We start from the raw sequence: 16,101 nt of genomic DNA on the forward strand, positions 1-16,101 counted from the left end.
GAGACAGAGCACAAGTGGGGGAGGGGCAGAGAGGGAGACACAGAATCCGAAACAGGCTCCAGGCTCTGAGCTGTCAGCACAGAGCCCAAAGCGGGGCTCAAACTCACGGACCGCGAGATCATGACCTGAGCTGAAGTCAGATGCTTAATTGAGCCACCCAGAAGCCCCTACATATCAAATTTTAAAAGGCCTATAAAAGATAGGCAATCAGATATGGAGAAAATACTTCCCCTTGATTTTCGCGGGGGCTTCCTGGTTAGTCAAGGACGAAGGCTTCACTGGGTACTCGAATCTCTCATTCTTCTCTAACACTTGCTACTCTTGGTTTTACAAAAGAAAGAGAATAGATCTCAGGCTCACATCCTTTAGCAAGCAATAGGTTTTATCCAGATTTTACCCAGGTATTTTATCCAAATGTTTTTTTCCACTGACTTGTTTTTGTGGTAGCCTCTGATGTATGGCAAGCAATAAGGATTTTCTTTTTTAAAGTAGTGATACAAAAGTTGCCTATTAAGTTATTTTAAATTTAGGGGCACCTGGGCGGCTTAGTCAGTTAAGCATCTGACTTTGGCTCAGGTCAGGATCTCATGGTTCATGAGTTTGGGGCTCACATCAGGCTCTGTTCTGACAGCTCAGAGCCTGGAGCTTGCTTCAGATTCTGTGTGTGTGTCTCTCTCTCTCTTTCTGCCCTTCCCCTGCTTGTACTCTGTCTCTCTCTGTCTCTCCCCAAAATGAATGAGCATTAAAAAAATTATTTTTAAGCTATTTTAAGTTAAAAAAAACAAATCCGTTTAAAGGAAAATATGCACTCAATAATGGTATAAAATTGCGAAGGTGGTGGCTGGATATTGAAAAAACTATAAAGGCAATGTGAGAATGCTTGACATTTAGAAAATCCAGGTGTGGTGGAAAGGGTATTTGATCAGGAGCCTCAAGGTCTGGGTTCAGTCTCTCCCCACCCAACCTCCAAGCCCAACAAGGACCTTCCCACCATAGACTATGTGGGGAGTAGATAGGGTGGTTTTTAAAAGTCTCTCCTATAAAAGTCGCCGCCGAAATACAGAGTGGAGTGTTCTTTTCCTACAAAGCGTAAGTTTCTTTCTTCGCTTTCAAGACCTTCTACAGCTTTGGTTTGTAGCTGAAGTTGTGACCCAAAGACTGAGTGATCATTGAAGCTGCCATTTATGGAGTAGCTACTATGTGCCTTGTGTAAGGTATTTTATAAAATAGGTGTCTTCCCTATATACCATTTCATAACTAAATCCAGGATAGCACAGGATGTGGATTTTGTCCTGTCCACGTTTTGTGCGATAGCCTCTTTACTGATCTAGAAAGCCTACTTGGTATCTCTTGAACATGCGGTAAATTTCAGTTTGTCTTGTTTTTTGTTTCAGGGAACAGCGAGGGTTTCTTCAACCTAAATGCCCTGCTAGGCATCATCACTCTGGCCCAGAAACTCGATGAGGCAAATCATGCCCGGTATAGCCTGACAGTCAAGGCAGAAGATCAAGGCTCCCCACAGTGGCATGACCTGGCTACAGTGATCATTAATGTTTACCCATCAGATAGCAGTGCCCCTATCTTTTCCAAAGCCGAGTACTTTGTCGAGATCCCTGAATCAATCCCTGTTGGTTCCCCAGTCCTCCTAGTGTCAGCTACAAGCTCCTCGGAAGTTACCTATGAGTTAAGAGAGGGAAACAAGGATGGTGTGTTCTCCATGAATTCATATTCTGGCCTCATTTCCACCCAAAAGAACCTGGACCATGAGAAAATTTCATCTTACCAGCTGAAAATCCGAGGCATCAATATGGCAGGAGCATTTACTGATGTCATGGCTCTTGTGTACATCATTGACGAAAATGACAATGCTCCCATGTTCTTCAAGTCCGTGTTTGTGGGCCAAATTAGTGAGGCAGCTCCATTGTACAGCATGATCGTGGACGAAAACAACAACCCCCTTGTGATTCGTGCCTCTGACCGTGATGAAGAAGCTAATTCCTTATTGGTCTATGAAATTCTGGAGCCAGAGGCTTTGAAGTTTTTCAAAATTGATCCCAGCATGGGAACGCTGATCATCATATCAGAGATGGATTACGAGAGCATGCCCTCTTTCCAATTCAGCGTCTACGTCCATGACCAAGGAAACCCCATCTTATTTGCACCCAGGCCTGTCCAGGTCACCATCAATGTCAAAGATGTAAATGACTCCCCTCCCAGGTTCTCAGATCAGGTATATGAAGTAGCGGTAGTGAAGCCTATCCATCGAGGTATGGAGCTCCTAATCGTGCAGGCCAACGATGATGACTCAGAAGTCACTTACGGCATCAAAACTGGCAATGCTGACGAAGCTGTTGCCATCCATCCCATCACAGGCCGTATATCTGTGTTGAACCCTGCTTTCCTGGGAGTCTCTCGGGAGCTCACCATCAGGGCTTCTGATGGCCTATATCAAGATACTGCACTGGTAAAAATTTCTTTGGCACAGGCTCTTAACACAAGCTTGCAGTTTGATCAGGTCGTCTATAAGGCAACAGTGAAGGAGAATTTACAGGATAGAAAGGCACTGGTGATTCTTGGTGCCCAGGGCAATCATTTGAATGACACGCTTTCCTACTTCCTACTGAATGGCACAGATATGTTTCGGATGGTCAGGTCAGCAGGTGTGTTGCAGACAAGAGGTGTGGCATTTGACCGAGAACAGCAGGACACTTATGCAGTAGCGGTGGAATTGAGGGACAACAGGACGCCTCAGCGGGTGGCTCAGGCTCTGGTCAGGGTCTCTATTGAGGATGTCAATGACAATCACCCTGAATTTAAGCATGCACCTTATTACACAGTTATCCAAGATGGCACAGAACCAGGGGACGTTCTCTGTCAGGTATCTGCCACTGATCAGGACTTGGGGGTAAATGGTGCTGTCACATATGCATTTGCAGAAGATTATGCATATTTTCGAATTGACCCCTATCTTGGGGACATATCACTGAAGAAACCCTTTGATTATCAAGCTTTAAATAAGTATCACCTCAAAGTCATTGCTCGGGATGGAGGCACCCCAACCCTCCAGACTGAGGAAGAGGTACTTGTCACTGTGAGAAATAAATCCAACCCACTGTTTCAGACTCCTTACTACAAAGTGAGAGTGCCTGAAAATATCACACTCTATACCCCAATTCTCCACACCCAGGCCCGAAGTCCAGAGGGACTCCGACTCATCTACAACATCGTGGAGGAAGAGCCCTTGATGCTGTTCACCACTGACTTCAAGACTGGTGTTCTAACAGTAACAGGCCCTTTGGACTATGAGTCTAAGACCAAACACGTGTTCACAGTTAGAGCCACAGACACAGCTCTGGGGTCATTTTCTGAAGCCACAGTGGAAGTCCTGGTGGAGGATGTCAATGATAACCCTCCCACTTTCTCTCAATTGGTCTACACGACTTCAGTATCGGAAGGCTTGCCTGCCCAGACCCCTGTGATCCAACTGTTGGCTTCTGACCAGGATTCAGGGCAGAACCGTGATGTCTCCTATCAGATTGTAGAGGATGGCTCAGATATTTCCAAATTCTTCCAGATCAATGGGAGCACAGGGGAGATGTCCACCGTTCAAGAGTTGGATTATGAAACTCAACAACACTTTCATGTGAAGGTCAGGGCCATGGATAGAGGAGATCCCCCACTCACTGGTGAAACCCTTGTGGTGGTTAATGTATCGGACATCAATGATAACCCCCCAGAGTTCAGGCAACCTCAGTATGAAGCCAATGTCAGTGAGCTGGCAACATGTGGACACCTGGTTCTTAAAGTGCAAGCTCTCGACCCTGACAGCAGGGATACCTCCCGCCTGGAGTACCTGATTCTTTCTGGCAACCAGGACAGGCACTTCTCCATCAACAGCTCATCAGGAATAATTTCTATGTTCAACCTTTGCAAAAAGCACCTGGACTCTTCTTACAATTTGAGGGTAGGTGCTTCTGATGGGGTCTTCCGAGCAACTGTGCCTGTGTATATCAACACTACAAATGCCAACAAGTACAGCCCAGAGTTCCAGCAGCATGTTTATGAGGCAGAATTGGCAGAAAATGCAAAGGTGGGAACCAAGGTGATTGAGTTGCTAGCCATAGACAAAGATAGTGGTCCCTACGGCACTGTAGATTATACCATCATCAATAAACTAGCAGGTGAGAAGTTCTCCATAAACCCCAATGGCCAGATCACCACTCTGCAGAAACTGGATCGGGAAAATTCAACAGAAAGAGTTATTGCCATTAAAGTCATGGCTCAGGATGGAGGAGGAAGAGTGGCCTTCTGCACCGTGAAGATCATCCTCACGGATGAAAATGACAACCCTCCACAATTTAAAGCATCTGAGTACACAGTGTCCATTCAATCCAATGTCAGTAAAGACTCCCCAGTTATCCAGGTGTTGGCCTATGATGCAGATGAAGGTCGGAATGCAGATGTCACCTACTCAGTGGACTCAGTGGAGGACTTGGATGAAGAGGTCATTGAAGTCAACCCAACTACTGGTGTTGTCAAGGTGAAAGAGAGCCTGGTGGGATTGGAAAACCGAGCCTTTGACTTAAAAATCAAAGCCCAGGACGGGGGGCCTCCTCACTGGAACTCTCTGGTGCTGTTACGACTTCAGGTGGTTCCTAATGAAGTATCCTTGCCCAAGTTTTCTGAACCTTTGTATACTTTCTCTGCATCTGAAGATCTTCCAGAAGGGTCTGAAATTGGTTCTGTTAAAGCAGTGGCAGCTCAAGATCCAGTCATCTATAGTCTAGTGCAGGGCACCACACCAGAGAGCAACAAGGATGGTGTCTTCTCCTTGGAGCGAAACACAGGAGTTCTAAAGGTGAGAAAGGCCATGGACTATGAGTCCACCAAATGGTACCAGATTGATTTGATGGCACATTGTCCCCATAATGACACTCCCTTGGTCTCCTTGGTCTCTGTCAATATCCAAGTGAAGGATGTCAATGACAATAGGCCTATCTTTGAGGCCGATCCCTATAAGGCTGTTCTCACTGAGAATATGCCAGTGGGGACCTCAGTCATTCAGGTGACTGCCAATGACCAGGACACTGGGAATGATGGCCAGGTGAGCTACAGGCTGCCAGTGGATCCTGGTAGCAATATCCATGAGCTCTTTGCCATTGACAGTGAGACTGGCTGGATCACCACACTCCAGGAGCTTGACTGTGAGACACGCCAGACCTACCGCTTTTATGTGGTGGCCCATGACCATGGAAGGACCATCCAGCTCTCCTCTCAGGTCCTGGTTGAAGTCTCCATTACAGATGAGAATGACAATGCTCCCCGATTTGCTTCTGAAGACTATAGAGGATCTGTGGTTGAGAACAGTGAACCTGGTGAACTCGTGGCCACTCTTAAAACCTTGGATGCTGATGTCTCTGAGCAGAACAGACAGGTCACCTGTTACATTACAGGTAAGAATACTTGTCTTGGAATGGCAGCACTGGGGTACATTGAAAAAAGTCTAGTAAGAGGTGCCCTAAGACATGGGTTTAAGTCCTGGCTCTGTGGCTTATTAGATTCCATTTATAGACTTGGCATGCCTATTCTCATTCACTTCACAAGGATGCTGGTAAGATCTAATTTGAGAACGCTCAGACAGCCCCCTGTAAATTGGAAAGTGTTTTGCAGAGAAGATCTCTTATTACTTTAGGTGAAGTAGAAAGAATAGAAGGGAGATACTTGTAACTGTTCTCAGCTTCTAGAGGATGGAGAAGGCATCAGTAGTCTTATGATCCCTGAAAACTCTGTCAGATGACTGTCCTTGTGCAGTGTATTCTGCCTAGAGCAAGTTGTGGATACCAGAAAGATCCTTAAGTCAATCATAGGACCTAAGTGTTGGAGTGAAAACACTCATAGATATGATTCCAGCTCAGTCCCCTCATTTCACACACAGGAAAACCAAAGCCCAGATAGGGGCAGAAACTCAACCAAGGTCGCACTCCAAGCCTGAGTCAGATCTGGCATTAAAACCACACTCTACGAGCTGCTTTCCCTAGCAATAGATACCTATTGCAGACTTAAACTACCCCAATCCCTGTACAGTGACTGAACCAGCTAGCCAGTGGCCATAAAGGAGCTTTTGTTTTTAATTTTTTTTTTTAATTTTTTTTTTCAACGTTTATTTATTTTGGGGACAGAGAGAGACAGAGCATGAACGGGGGAAGGGCAGAGAGAGAGGGAGACACAGAATCGGAAACAGGCTCCAGGCTCTGAGCCATCAGCCCAGAGCCTGACGCGGGGCTCGAACTCCCGGACCGCGAGATCGTGACCTGGCTGAAGTCGGATGCTTAACCGACTGCGCCACCCGGGCGCCCCTAATTTTTTAATGTTTATTTATTTTTTAGAGAAAGAGAGAGACAGAGCTGAGTGGGATAGGGGAAGAGAGAGAGGAGACACAGAATCCAAAGCAGGCTCCAGGCTCTGAGCTGTCAGCACAGAGCTGACACGGGGTTCAAACTCACAGATTGTGAGATCATGACCTGAGCTGAAGTCAGATGCTTAACCGACTAAGCCACCCAGGTGCCCCAAAATGGTATTTCTTTATTTCTTGTATAGAATTGAAATTTACTTCCCTTTAACTTCCCCACAATGCCTTCCAAAGCACAAAAAATAGGAAATTTGCCCCTCAGCCACATATTTTAGAGTGGTGCTTCTCACGGTGATAATTCCACTTCATAGGAGGCCTTTGAAGCCAGAACCAAATAACTGACTCAATAGAAATATGGGTCCCTTATCCAGGGAGGAAAATTTTGTCTTTCCTAGAAATCCTGGAAAAAGTGTCACATGGGCAGCCACCTATGGCACAAAGCCTGGTTTATTCCTTTTCCTCAGCTCCTGGAAGCTCTGTTCCATCTTTTTAGAGGGAGACCCCCTGGGCCAGTTTGGCATCAGCCAAGTTGGAGATGAGTGGAGGATTTTCTCAAGGAAGACCCTGGACCGTGAGCACACGGCCAAGTACTTGCTCAGAATCACAGCTTCCGACGGCAAGTTCCAGGCTTCGGTCCTCGTGGAGATCTTTGTTCTGGACATCAATGATAACAGCCCGCAGTGCTCACAGGTAAGGGCCGGGTAAGGGTGAGGTGGCAGTGGAGGCAGAAGAGGAAGGAGAAGGACTCGGGGGACTATCTCTGAGGCTGGCATCACTGACCAGCTCTTGCTTCTCCCCAGCTGGCCTCAGACTAGTGCCCTAGGCAGGGTTCATTCTAGGCAATTCCTTCCCTCGACTGCTGCCATAGGGATGTCACCAAGTTCTCTAGAACCCCTGGTCCATACTTTTCCCCCTATACTCCCTACAAAGGTCTACTTCCCTGAAAAATACATCCAGAAGTAAAGTAACTTCTTTATTCTCCAAGCACAATCTGCTGTGCCCAGGGGGGAAACCCCTCTTCCACTCAGCTTGTTAGCTTGGCTCATTACATCCAAAGAGACCTGCCCCCAGAGACACCCCACACTACTTTCATGCCCATATATACATATCCCCACACCTACATGGATAATACAGACCTTAGATGCCCTCCTCGAGGTTGTAAGTATACACAAACATGCAGGCAGGGCAGTTGCATTTTTGCTGAGGACTTCACTTAATTCAACCCTAAATTACTCTTGAAAACAAACGTTGAATCGTGGTGGTGGTGGTGGTGTGTGTGTGTGTGCATGTGTGTGTATGTTCGGAAGAGAACTGTGTTCTTAGAGGAACTAAGCGAGTAATCATTGCCATGTAGCTTTGTGTTGAAACATATTTTTTACATTTCTTTATTTTTGGGAGACAGAAAGAGACAAAGCACAAGAGGGGGAGGGGCAGAGAGAGAGAGGGAGGCACAGAATCCAAAGCAGGCTCCAGGCTCCGGGCTGTCAGCACAGAGCCCGACGCGGGGCTCGAACCCACGGACTGGGAGATCATGACCTGAGCCGGAGTCGGACGCTCAACCGACTGAGCCACCCAAGTGCCCCTAAACATGTCTTTTAAAATACAGTAAATAATTCTTAACTTTGGTGATTTGCATTGCCTCAAAGTTTTCAGATAGAACATTTTACTGTTATAACATTTCAAGTTACAGTAATTCAAATTTACATAAAATCCAGCCATTCAGTATATACACATAAATACAAACTTACACATACTCACTCATGTACACACACACAAAGGATCGTCTACAACTCTACATATACATGCAAATACCCATACATATATGCACACAGATACATAAGCATATACCTGCATACACACAACATTCATCCATCTGTATACCCATCCAGATGTGGAAATACACATATATAACTCACACAAACATACTTACATGTGCATTGCATATATATATGCACTTCACTTATTTGCACACATTGATGCAACACATACCTTATAACACAAAAAATACATATATCCCATCACCTTTTCTTCCTCTGTCTTCTACACACCAACTCCAGAAAATCATCGTAGAAAAAGAAAACCTATATTATCAGGTGCATGGAAAATGCCTTTGTGGGATCCAAGATGACCACCTTTTGGGTCTCAGAAGGGCAGCCTTTCTTGGGGAGGATGGTGGCCATACTTTCTTCCTCTTTCCCCTTAACTATCCTTGCAACCAGCCTGCATCCTCCCCATGCTGGGAGAGGCCAGGACCAAGCTCGCCCTGGCCTTCCCAGAGGTGGTCAACTGCATCACTAGAGTCAGAGAAAAGAGGTCTGGGTGGCCATCTCTGTACAGCCCACCCAGACCCAAAGCCTCCACCCAGAGCAGGATGTCACGCTCACCCACACCCTGCAGTGGGGGAAACCATTTGCTTGGAACCTGTGCCCAGAGCCAGCAGGTAGAGGAACATTGCGCTCCTGGGGAGCTCCAGCCTCTCCCCTGTGCCATATCCCCTGCTATGAAGGTACCTGTAGTGAAGGGAGGATGGGGGCAGACCCTGGGGGCTCTCAGGGTCCAGACCTGACTCAAACAGCCAAGGGTCTGTCTTGGGGTATAGGCAGGTGAGCCTGACAGCATGGCCTCACCACAGAGACCAGGATGCCTGGCCTGGAGGGAGTGGCTTGACCTGACACCTTCCAGAACGCCTCACATCAGGCTCATCTCACCAACCTCCTCCAGAAGCCTCAAAGGACCCGTGTGGAGTAGGTGGAAGCAGGTCCTTCTAGCTCTGAGTGTGGGCTTTTGATGGTGGATCTTCTCTCTCGTTCCCCATTCATTCTCTTTCTTTTCCGACTAGTCCTCTTGCCATCGTGCTCCTTGTTTGCAATCTCCGTTTTCCTTGCAGTTTCTTCTTATTCTCTTTTAATCACGCCCTGCTTCCCTCTCTTCCCCTCTCCCCATCTTGCTCTCTGACCTCTCTCTCTCTGCTTCTCTCTCCCTCTCTGTCATTCTGCCTCTCTCTCAGTCAGGCGTATCTCCCACAATCTTCCTCTTTGTGTTCCATCTCCAGCTTCTCTATACTGGCAAAGTCAGTGAAGATATATCTCCAGGACACTTCATTTTGAAAGTCTCTGCAACAGACTTGGACTCCGAAACCAACGCTCAGATCACATATTCTCTGCATGGGCCTGGAGCAGATGAATTTAAGCTGGATCCTCATACAGGTGGGTTTCCTGAGCTGCGGGATCCAGCCAAGAACTTACTTAGTGAATACCAGTGACAAGTGCCATGCTAGGCTCCTTGGAGAAGAAGCGAGAATTCACTTGTCCATCCATCCATTCACTCAGCAAACACATTGGTACTATGTGCCAAGTATTGCACTAGATGGCGGGACATAATCAATAGACGGACGGGCTCTGGGTCTTATGGGAAAAGCAGTCATCAGATCAGTGGTTTGAACGTGCTGAGTTAAGAAAAGATGCAAGATGCTAAGGGAAGGTTTGACAGGAGCAGGGAGAGAGCCCTGGGGGCAGAGTTAAGGGAGTCAGAGGGATGGACACTCAAGGAGAATTTATACAAGAGCCTTGTTTTAGGAGAGAGCACATTCATCTGAGGTCCTGATGCAAGGCCAGAAACTAGTGCACAGAGGGGAGGAGATAGGCCAAGGGTAGGGGTGGGGGGGGGCACAAACTCCACCTTTAGAGCCATCAGAGGATTTAGGCAGGTGAGCTTCATGGTCAAGGACATGATCTCAAGACGTGTATGTTGCAGACCTCAAAACATTATTGTAGAAAATCCCAAGAGAGAAAGTCTATAGAAGTCTAGCCCAGGTCAGGCACGTAGTACGAGTTCAGTGGATGCAGTTGACATTGTCGTTATTATTAGAGGACAAAGCCCAGAGCTGGAAGCAGAGAGCCCTGCAGGGTAGACCACCAATGCCTGGGAGAGGATGGGCTGTGAGAGTCTGATGGAGAAGACAGGATGGGGTCTGCTTTCTTTGGAAAAACAGCCGCACAGTGGGATCCCCATCCAGCTGCGATGGGGGAAGGTGTGGGCATGGGCAGCACAGAAGGCCCAGGCCACAGACGGCCAGCTGCTGACACTTGGCTTGGAACCAAGAGCTCAAAGGATGGCTTGGAGATTCCTGAGCAGGGAGGTGGCAGGTGAGAGTGGTGTCCCAGGAAGCTGTCTGGATAAATAGGAGACAACCTTGTCCTTTCTCATTCCAGCATGGGCGTGCTGAGTCACCCCAGGCAGGTTACCTAATCTCTCTCTGGGGCTGTTTGTTCAGCTGTAGGATGATTGGTGGGGTCTTAAAAAAACGGGGTGGTTTTTCTAAATATGGAAATAATACATGCTCATTGTACAAAAATCCAAACACCGTGGGCGTGTATTATGCAGAAACTGGAAAGTCTGTATAATAATCAGCCCCTCCCCAAAGAGAAGCACTCTAGAATACTATTTTGTGACTTGCTTTTTTTCACATAGCAACATCTTGGAGGTATTAACAAGGCATTACATAAAACTCTATCATAATTCCTTTTGGGTCGCACAGTATTTTACTGTATGGCTAATTCGTAATATATATAACCAGTCCCTTTTTGAAAGACATACAGGATATTTTCAGTATGTTGCTATTATAAACAGTGCTACAGAGAACATCTTTATACATACATTTTTATCCTTGGGTTGATTATTCCATAGGATATATTCTTAGATGTGAAATCGTGGGCCAAAGGATACATTTTTTTTAATGTTTATTTTATTTTTGAGAGACAGAAACAGCATGAGCAGGGAAAGGGGCAGAGAGAGGGGGAGACACAGAATCCGAAGCAGGCTCCAGGCTCTGAGCTGTCAGCACCGAGGGGGCTTGAACTCACCATCTGTCAGATCTGTGAGATCATGACCTGAGCCGAAGTCGGACGCTTTACTGGCTGAGCCACCCAGGCGCACCAAAGGATAAACACATTTTATGTGTTGTTAGAAATTGTCTAGTCGCCTTTTAAAAATGTTGTGCCTCTTTGTAGCTCATTGGTGAGAATCTGAAATTGGTGATGTGTTTGGGAGAATTAGGGAAGCAGGCAGGTGTGGGGCTGAGCTTCTTTCCTAACTGTATATACTCCCTTTTCTCTGACCCCTTTTTGTCACAGAGTGACAAAACTCTATGTCCCTGTGGTTGCCTTGTGTAGATACCTAGAAGGCATGTGCTGGAGGCATGTCCCCCAGAGAAAGCTCACTGGCTGTCGTTTCTCTGGCCAGGGGAGCTGACCACCCTTACAGCCCTAGACCGAGAGAAGAAGGACACGTACAGCCTTGTTGCCAAGGCGACGGATGGAGGCGGCCAGTCGTGCCAGGCAGATGTGACCCTCTACGTGGAGGATGTGAATGACAATGCCCCCCGTTTCTTCCCCAGCCACTGTGCTGTGGCTGTCTTCGACAACACCACGGTAAAGACCCCCGTGGCTGTGGTATTGGCCCGGGATCCCGACCAAGGTGAGGAGGAGAATGATTGGAGGCCCTTTGCTCATGGGGTCACCTGGGATGGGATGAGGGTTTGGCTCTCTGTGTGTTGCTCTGGGGCTCAGCAAGGACTCTGCCTCCTTGCTGAGTCTGCAAACACTTACAAGAGGAAAATGTCCACAACACCGCAAACCTAAGTGCTATGTGACAAAAGATTTGGGCAATGTGTTGAGGCCAGTACAGGGCATTTCGGCTTCATTGTTTGTCACTGGCACTTAGACCTGAGCCCTTTCAATGCTGCCATTTAACCTCAAGGACACTTTAAATACAAACATCTAATCTGAAATACACAAATTGGAATTATTCAACTCCAATGAATTTGCCACAAGAAAGGAATTTGGGGCATAAACTCTATTAAGCCTATTAAATTCTTTGATCAATTTTCTATATGATAAAGCGAAATCATTTTCAGTATTTTACATCTTAACTTTAATGACATTATTTGCATTAGGGTTAATTCTTTTTTTTTTTTAATTTACAAGGCAAGTTTGATTCATGCATGAGTATTTGTTCCATATTGTACCAATTATAACTTCTGCCATCATGAAGTAGTGTGTGTGCATGTGTGTGTATGTATATATGTATACACACACACACACACACACACACACACACACATATATATATATATATACATGTATACACACAGTGCATATGCCCAATTTTCTTAAGTTTTAGACAGGCATTGAAGGAGATGGAAGATTTTAAGGGGATCTAGGAGTTCAAGAGAGGGCAAATAGAGCAAAGTCATCTAATGGCTACCAGGCCCTACACAGTGCTCAATTACCTAGTACTTGGACACTTCCTGGGACAGGAAGCTCCCTACTTCCTAGGCAACTACTCGCCTGCCTTTCAAGGTACCTCCCTACTTCCTAGCAGCTACCTACTGACCTTCCATGGTACCTCAGATAATTATCAAGTGCTACCTATTTTGAGTTGACACCTGCCCTCTGTAGCCACACAGATCTCCTAGACCCTCGCCCACGACAGCCTTTCTGAGGCCGGGAGGTGGTGATTACCTGCTCCAGCCCCAAGCTTTCCTTCCTGGGTGAAGGAGACCTAGTTCCTTCAATTACATGCTTCCGATCACGCCTTCTTTCTAGGATACATCCCGTGGCGTTATACTAGTTTACCATTAACCCTTCAAAACTGTTATTATTCTAATCCAAATATTCCACCCAGATATTCCAAATGTGGCCTGACCAGAAGCTCGCTCTCTCTAGAAAAAGGTATATATGGGGGAGTTCCATGGCATGCACATTTAATTTATGTAAATCCAACTATTCTAATAGGCAGTTTCTGCCGCCATTCAACCGAAAGGGTGTGTGTCCCCATATGTGTGTGAGATGTGAGACCCTCAGGCTCAGGGATGCACTCCTCCCATTGAGTGAGGATCTTGTAGCTGAGTCTTCACTCTTCTTCCTGCACGTCAGCCCCTACACAAGCCAACTGCTTCAGCTCGTACACGACCAAAGAAAATAACAGAATCTGAGCCAAAGCTGGAGAAACATTGTGTGTTTTGATTTACTAAGAACTTTCCATACCCATGGAGATGTGTGTCTCCTTAGTGTTTTATTTTGACATAATTATAGACACCTAGGAAGCTGCAAAAATAGTACTGGGAGGTCCCTGCACGGTTCCCCCAACTTCCCCCAGTGGTGGGATTTTAGCTGTAGCAGGAAATTGGGGCTGGGACATTACTGGTAACTGGACTTTACTCCTTATTCAGATTTTACCAGTTTCTATACGCACTCATTTGAATGTGTGCATGTGAGCACAAGTTTTTGTGTGTATGGTTCTATTCCATATTATTCCACATATAGTTTCATGTAACCACCACCATAACCAGGATACTGAATTGTTCTATCACAACCGAGCAACTCAACATAGATGGTTTTGACCTTGTACAATTTTCACTTTATGAGCTGATGTTAGACTCTAACCCCACATAAACATTTTCAGATAATTTCACGGGTTTGCAGATGTCCTACCCTCCAGAACCTTTCTATGAGGACTTGAAGCCCCTGGTGAAGAATCCCCTACAGAGAGGGTCTCACTCTTTTTTTTTTTTTTAAATGTTTCTATTCATTTCTGAGAGAGAGACAGAGACAGAGACAGAGAGACAGAGCATGAGTGGGGGAGGGACAGAGAGAATGAGGGAGACACAGAATCGAAAGCAGGCCCCAGGCTCTGAGCTGTCAGCACACAGCCCCGATGCAGGGCTCGAATTCGTGAACCACGAGATCATGACCCGAGCTGAAGTCAGACGTCTGCTTAACCAACTGAGCCACCCAGGTGCCCCAATAGAGAGGTTCTCACTGTTAACACAGCCTGAGCATGTTAGCCCTTATGGGGACCCTCCTCCCCAGGCCCTCCTGTGGCTAGAAATTTCACTGCAAGCAGGGCCAGAAGGAACCATGCCCTTGGTCTCCCCAACAGGTGCCAACGCCCAAGTGGTTTACTCTCTGACGGACTCTGCCGAAGGCCATTTTTCCATCGAGGCCACCACGGGTGTGATTCGGCTGGAGAAGCCGCTACGGGTCAAGCCACAGGAAGCACTGGAGCTCACCGTCCGTGCCTCTGACCTGGGCTCCCCGATACCGCTGTCCACACTGGGCACGGTCACCGTGTCAGTGGTAGGCCTCGATGATTACCTGCCTGTGTTCCTGAGCACTGAGCACAGCGTGCAGGTGCCCGAGGATGCTCAGCTTGGCACGGAGGTGCTGCAGCTGGCCACCCTCACTCGCCCCGGCGCCGAGAAGACCGGCTACCGTGTGGTCAGTGGGAACGAGCAGGGGAGGTTCCGCCTGGATGCCGGCACAGGTGAGCCAGCACCTGAGGCAGCCTCATCCCCTACCTGCACTTACACACACAGGGTCTTGGGGAGCACTAGCTTCACATATGGGGGGTGCCCCCTGCAGACCCTCCCAGGGCAGAACTCCTTTGGCTCTGTGCATCTCTCCAGGTCCCATGTTCCTTCCTTTAACCTGGGGCCAGCCTATCTGGGGACCCCCTTTATTCTTCCGCATCCCCACCCAGGACCCTTGGCGACCCAGTCTTCTCTCACAGTTTGTAGCTTCATGCTCCCAGCTCCGGGCCACCTTCTGGAGGCTGAGGCCACTCTCTGTCCTCGGCTGCAGAGGCATGAAGCACTTGCTGGAATCTGGGGCATAAGCAGCCCAGGGCAGGGCCACCTGCTTCCCACCTCTAGCCCTCCCCAAATATCCCAGCACTACCCCCTCTCCCCTTATTCTTATGAGGAGAGAACTGGGGAATAGTCTCTTCTTTCCTCCTGGCCACAGAAAAGTCTAAGTCAGACGCACAGAACCTCGTGGAGGGGCCTCAGAGGCTGCCCAGGTCAGATCCCTTTCCACAGCACCCCTGCAATGATACTCTCTACCTCCAAAATCAGCTGCCTTGAGCATCTGTTGTTGAGCAGTATTTTTTAATGGCTGTACTATATAAAAAATAGAACAGCGTAATGAACCCCATGTTCCCATCACCTAGCTTCAGTAATTGTCAACATAGGCCAGTCTGATTTCATCTTTACCCTTCACCACCACCCCCATGCACACATATTGCATTTGGTTAGTTATTTTAATCTCTAACATTTTCCTCTCCTTCTTTATTTGCCGTGTGGTCTAACTAATGAAACATGGGTCAGTGTCAGGCAGAACTTTTCAATTTGGGTTGACTAGTAGCTGTATCTTTATGATGTCATATATCTCTCTAGCCCTCATATTCTTTATAAATCACATTTGAATGAAAGACCTTGATCAGGTTCAAGCTCAATTTTGTGGCAACAGTGCTTCAGAGATGAGGCTGTGCTGTCCTTTGCACTATGGTGGGAGGCATATGATAACTGATGGGTTTTTTCTGAGGTTAAGACTGACAATGAGCTTGCATGTTGTGAACCTGACCCATCCATTATAGATGGATCCTTCTAATGGTTTTAGCAAACGTTGGTGATTATTTCCTAGATACATGATTTCATTAGGGGCAGAAAAGGGGCAGCCTTCTAATCTTATCATTCCTCATTCATTTACTAACTAGAATTCTTTATAAAGAAGATTTTTCTACCATTAAATATTTGGTTATCCAGGAACAGCCGGATACATCCTTCTTCTTTTCCAACTGTCAGAGAAATAAATCTACATCCTAGCAGTTCGTTGAGCACCTTGGAGTATTAT

General features: G+C 47.0%; 1 protein-coding gene across 2 annotated transcripts in view; it reads left to right on the forward strand.

The window, feature by feature from the left end:
- Nucleotides 1-16,101, forward strand: part of FAT2 (FAT atypical cadherin 2) — an 84,161-nt gene that overhangs the window by 42,416 nt on the left and 25,644 nt on the right. For both annotated transcript variants that reach the window (XM_047850082.1, XM_047850075.1), the window contains exons 10-14: nt 1,395-5,453; nt 6,903-7,099; nt 9,462-9,615; nt 11,651-11,884; nt 14,351-14,734. In XM_047850082.1, coding sequence (XP_047706038.1) covers nt 1,395-5,453; nt 6,903-7,099; nt 9,462-9,615; nt 11,651-11,884; nt 14,351-14,734 — 5,028 coding nt within the window. The remainder of the gene's footprint in view (nt 1-1,394; nt 5,454-6,902; nt 7,100-9,461; nt 9,616-11,650; nt 11,885-14,350; nt 14,735-16,101) is intronic.

Source organism: Prionailurus viverrinus, chromosome A1 (assembly GCF_022837055.1).
Source record: "Prionailurus viverrinus isolate Anna chromosome A1, UM_Priviv_1.0, whole genome shotgun sequence".
In the NCBI taxonomy this organism is placed as follows: Eukaryota; Metazoa; Chordata; class Mammalia; order Carnivora; family Felidae; genus Prionailurus; species Prionailurus viverrinus.